General features: G+C 33.7%; 1 protein-coding gene across 3 annotated transcripts in view; it reads left to right on the plus strand.

The window, feature by feature from the left end:
* The window catches only part of LOC136032066 (glutathione S-transferase 1-1-like), a 78,816-nt gene that overhangs the window by 40,197 nt on the left and 32,619 nt on the right, over positions 1 to 6,000 (plus strand). For all 3 annotated transcript variants that reach the window (XM_065712186.1, XM_065712185.1, XM_065712187.1), the window contains exon 4: positions 4,011 to 4,155. In XM_065712186.1, coding sequence (XP_065568258.1) covers positions 4,011 to 4,155 — 145 coding nt within the window. The remainder of the gene's footprint in view (positions 1 to 4,010; positions 4,156 to 6,000) is intronic.

Raw genomic sequence — 6,000 nt, forward strand, 5'->3', positions numbered from 1 at the left:
AAAAATAAGGAGCCATATTAAAAATAAGACGATCAGAAATAAAATCGAGTAACGATTCCATCTTAACAGAGCATAAGTTACTATCAGTTAATAAATGACGCCCAAAGTGAACAAAAATAAAATCCATACTCTTATGCAATTCTATTTCTCTCAAAACTTGAAATAAGATCAATTATCAGTAAAGGGCTAGTTTTTCGGAAATCTGCAGATTTAGGGAAATATTATGTGTCAGTTTAGTTGAATCAATATTGCAGATGTATGTCTCATAAACTGCGAAGCAATAATTTTTGTTCGCTTTAAATTTCATCTTAACTCTTGCTTCCAGCAGAAAAGCTTTTTTTAAATGAATTTTGTTCATTTTCTGTTTTAAGAATATACCCAATAATCCTTAAATAAAGATTTTTGTTTCAAGGTGATGAAACTAAAATAGTCTCAGGAGTTTTTGTTAAAATAGGGGATTGTGCATACAGGTATGTAGATTTAATTTTACATCCCTCTTAACGTTTCCCTAGAAAATCTGGAATTTTGTCAAACAAAGATTCCAACGGGTATATTATCATTGGTGTAAAGCAAAAAATACTATTGTTTACGGAATACCGTCTCATATAAAATATAAAGAGATCTATAAAAATGAAGGACATTAAACGAATTTAAGATTTTGTACTTCTATAAGAAAGTATACTTTCGTTATTTTGCTTCTTAGGCCTTAGGAGAACTCAAATCATTTGGGAAAAAACGTAAAAAACAAAAAACAGAAGCGAGGAAAAAAGTCGAGATATGATCCTTCTAAGCTTAAAGACTAAGCTTGTGAGCTTTATTCACGAGCTAGAAAGTGAACTCCAAAGAACATATAAAACTTTATTATCTTAGAAAAATCTAATAAATTAAACTGAATATTTGATGTATAATGATATTGATTGCTGAAAGCTCATCAGTTCAAAAGTTTACTGTAAGTTTTATGTTTATTTTCAATATTAAGGACAAAAGAAAATATTTGTAATATAATTCGTTTTAGCAAAGTGCCAATGACGGAGTAGGTTGAACTTTTATAGTGAGAGAAGGAGGCGATAAACAAACTCTTGTTTATGGTGATTTTTGTTCGTTTCAAGCTTGATTTACATATTCAATTTAAGTTTCACTCATTTTAAAATTTATTTATTCATTTATATTAGTATCTATTGTATATTTGTTTGCATTTATTGTTTACTTAATTTTTTATCATTTTGGCTTTCATTTATACTTCAATAGCAAAATATTTTTTTTCGTTTTAAGCTTGATTTGCATATTCAATTTAAGCCTTACTCAATTCAATTGAAATCTTTACCCTAAATGAGACTATGACTGTGTTGAATCGGAGACAAAGAAGAAGAGATAATCGCGGGCCCTCGAAAGATAAGCAGTTTTGGAGTGAGGGGGATTCATGCTGTTTTCCTAAATTCGTATAATTTCTTTCTGTAACAAACTTTCGCTACTAGATTAACCTAAACAATAGTTACCATTTCTGAATCAGATTCAAACGGCATTTTTGTCACTTGCCAGTTGTTTATGGTTTTTTTTCTTTCTTTTTTCAAAACGCGTTTTCAAACTTGCAGTTACTATGGGATGTGGTTTGCTCTTCATCAGGCTGCTAAAGGGGCTGGTAGAGGTAATACTAAAAAGGAGGGACTTTAACCTTTAAATATTTGTTTTAGGCCGCGAAAACTTTTACCCTGTTTAAACACATTAAAAACGGAACTCTGAAAATACTTTTTTTCAAAAATTTACTTATTGAGGTGTAACATGACGTTGGCTTTCCTTAGTTTCCCAGGAGCTAACTTCTAAATAGATAACTACTTTTATAGTGTGGATTACTACATTTTCAATTTCGGTCAGTTGTATTTGGCTGTCCGACATCAAAGGCTCGTTTTGACTCCTAAGGATGAGGGGATTCTGTGTTCCAAAATTTTTATTTTAGTCATTTAAAAACGAGTATTGACAAAGTAGGTCCCTTAAACAAAAGGTGATCTAGAAAATAAGCGTTACAAATATTTTGCTTATTTACATTACTATAATATGATAAATATTTGTTAAATATTTACATCATTGTATTGCGAGAGCAACACTGGTTTTGTCCTGGTTCCCGGGTTTTTGTTTTTTTTTTCCTATGCCGCCGATGTCGGCTTATTCCTGGAAACTGATAAGGGTCTAACCTGTGCGGTTTTTACGGAAAGTGCGGACCTCAGGCCGGATTGATGAATATGGCATTACATTTTGAAAAGCTCCGCAGAACTCTTGCCTGGGGCCAAAAAGGATGGTTTTTGCTTGTCCACGAGCCAGAGCCTATGGTGAGCGAAGTAAAATGGAGTTATATAGCCTATGTCAGAGAGGAGTATCTGAAGTTGTGCAGCCAAGCTTTCGTTTCATCAAACCTTGTTTCTGCTTTCGAGTGGAAAGCTCCGTTCTAGCAGGCAAGCAGGCAGTCACCACTTTCAAATTGAATATAGACTAAAATCTTTAAGTGTTAAATATATGCGGCAGTTACCCGGCCCCACAGCCAATGTACCTTCTTTGAGTGATAAATAGAAAAATTTACAGAAGCAAAAAAGCGGCATTTTCCCACGGGTCCGAAAGTGCTGCCATGATTTTGGCTGGGTTTATCATTTGTTTTTTTCGGACTTGGGATTGAGGTAGAGAAATGTTATCAGATGTACCTCTTAAACTTTAAAAGTTATGTCATTGCTAAAGAAATTGGAGCTTATCCTTTGCTCCTTTCTAAGTGGTGTCATTAAAAAGTTGGCCTACGGCAAAAAAAAATCAACTTTTGAAATAAGACAGACAGAATTTTTCTTTTCGACGGCAATCGATAGCTCTTGATGAGCTGATCAAAATATATGTCATCCATTTTCTGGTATAAAAATTCCTTCACGAGATAAACTAGTTTGAAATTTTCAAGGGGTTGACAACTCCACTAGAAGGGTACACAGTGAAACCAAAAATAAGCCTATACCAATTGTGAGACATGTAGGGGACTTGTAAGGAAAGGTCGGCTGTTTGCTTATAATCATCTTCGGCAGTGAGGGGTTTGCAAATTTTGCTATTTGGTGTACCTATTATTTGTTTCCAGTGTATTTGATGGTAAGACCGAGTTTGTTCCAGTGGTAAGACATGTAGGGGACTTGAAAGTAATAATCGTCTGTTAGGCTACAATCATCTTTAGTGAAGAGGGGCTTGTTTTGCTAGTTGGTGTAGCCTACCCATACTCACTGTAACCTAGAATTAAGTGTTTACTCAACGGGTACAAACGATAACGTAAAACAACCAGGCAGTTTCGTAATAATTAATAGAGTGTCATCTATGGTATTTTGATCCTGAAAAGTTACGGATAGCTTTATAATACCAACTAGATTATATAAGATATTGTTCCAAGTCTTGATCCGTCACGATGTCTACGATTGAAAAGGATAAAGTTCAACTGGCTACAAAGTCAATTTAGTCTCTTCTTTCGATATTCTTTTGTTATTGTTTTTTTTTTTCAACGCTGAGGAATAGCCTTTGATCATGTGATTACTGATCTCGTTCTTCTTTGAACATAACGTTTTAAAAGCTTCGATAGGCTGACAACTTCAGCGTTTAACCGATAGCAAAGAAACAAAACCAAAGGGTTGCTCTCGCAACACTTTACTCGGTGAAGCCAGACAAAGGTTGCCGCAACACTTCGCGTTGCTCAGGCAACGTAGGTCTAGTTTAATATGATTTAGTGATGAATATCTACATGTCTAATATTAGTCAAACTACATTTGCCATTCCGATTCATCTTTTAACTTGTTTTCTTATACCATACCTCTGATGCATATTACGTTGTGGAGTTGGACCCTAAGGTTCTCTGGCCCCTCTATTGGACCAGTGTTCTCTAGGGAGACTATACACCATGGGAGTACCCCTCTCTCAGCCCTATGTTTGTAGATAGCTTAAAACAACTAACATAGATAACGTATTTTTAAGTTAAACTTACATAATCTTTCTTTTTTCAGTCGAGCCATTTTGATGTATCTGGTAGATAAGTATGGCAAAGGAGACTGCAAACTTTACCCAAAGGATCATGAACAGCGAGCAATTGTGAATAGAATGCTTTGTTTTGATATGGGGACTTTATACAAAAGCTTTCTAGAGTACTTTGTAAGTTATACTAATCTAGTTTCGTTGCAATATATTGACTTCTTTTTGACCTTTTAGACTTTAGTGGAATTTGACAATGAAGATATTGCATTATTTTGCTATTTTTTCTACTTTTATCGGCTACTTTTGCATTAAATTGTTCATAACTGTAATGCCATGGTGTAAGCGTTAACTGAAGCCATTTAACAGCAGCTATGAATTTTTTTTTTTGTGACCATGGAATCATCAGAAGTTGGGCCGAATGTTGTGAATTTATAATTCCAACTGTAGTTTAGAATTTGAAAAAAAGCCAGACTATTTTTGACTATTTATTAGATTTTACCTGAATTAGAAGATCATAGCCACGAGGAGACAAAACTTTAAAAACTTAACTTTCAAATTAATAAACAACTTTTAATAGTTGACGGGGTCGAATAATCACCTGAATAAGCTAATCATTCAAATATTTTCTTAAAGGACCAGGCACACGTAGGCTTTTTCAGCACCGATTTCAGCAGATCAGTGGTCAAACGATAGCGGTGAGAAAACAATACCCTTTGCGCGATACTTTCAAAACTAAACATCATGGACGACAATAGTCAGCTGCAGTTTATCAATAGTTGCAGGATTGATCTCAACTTATTATTTTGTTCTTTTATTATTACTATTATGACGTTCTTTTACTATTGATTTTTAAATTTTATTCAATTAACAAAAGTTAACTAACGTTTTATTATTTCGTTATTAAATTACGAATTTCTTTTATTATTAAATATTTAATTGTTGTTATTGTTATTTAGTTCTTTTGATTTTCCTGTTAATTAGAAGGAAATGATTGAGGAATTCTTTGTTTTCATAATCACGATGAAAGTCGGTGCCGTATTTTTTAAAATCGGCTCCGAAAACAAGAAAAATTTTCAACCTCAAGTCGCTGCCGTTTTCCTTTCAATTTAGCGCTGATTTGGTAAGTTGGCGCTAAAAAAGCTACGTATGTCCAGCCCTTGATGGAGTTTCACCCTTTAGGTCCTATAACGCATGTAAAATTTACATATGCCGCGGAATATGTGTAAAACGAGGTCTATTTGTCTCACTATTTTATATGCTCCGCTTTTCATACAAGCTGAGGTCTAAAATATGAAATAATATAAAATGCAAGGATCTACTGAAAAAGAGCAGATTTATCTAAGAATAGTTCTTTTATTGTTCATCAGGAGATAATTGACAATAGAAGTCACATTGAACAGTTCGTAGTAAGGAACTGTAAGTAGAGCGTAAAACCATGCCAATATAATTGTAACCATAATTTTTGAAAAAAAAGAACAGGATTCTGATAACAACTTATTCATCAAAAGAATTTCTGTTTATTGTGAATCCAGACATTTGCATAATTATGTATACCGAGAATAAATCCCAGGATTGGGGGGGGGGGTATCAAAGAAAATATTTTTCTAACTAGACATGTTTTTATTCAAAGTTTTACTACCAGCACAGCCACCCCTCGCGGAATTGTTTCGTGGGTTAACGGATAAGGGTCTGCAAGTGCCCGTTCTTTTCTTGGCTCAAAAGCCATATGTAAAAAAAAAGAAAAAAAAAAGGAAAACAGAAGGATAGTCATATATAAAATGAAAAATGGTAAGGTTGTAAAATATATGATATCTAACTAATCAAATAAGCGCAGTTCGAAGCGGTTATCAGGACCACAGAAAAATATTTGCTCATTCACATCTATCTTGTTGGCAATTACCAAAATGTAATTTAGATAAGACAAATCAATCAGGGACAAACAACCATATTATGCTCAAGAGAGTAGCCTTGACTCACTAGAGAGAATGTATATATATATATATATATATATATATATATATA

Source organism: Artemia franciscana, chromosome 10 (genome assembly GCF_032884065.1).
Source record: "Artemia franciscana chromosome 10, ASM3288406v1, whole genome shotgun sequence".
NCBI classification, from domain to species: Eukaryota; Metazoa; Arthropoda; class Branchiopoda; order Anostraca; family Artemiidae; genus Artemia; species Artemia franciscana.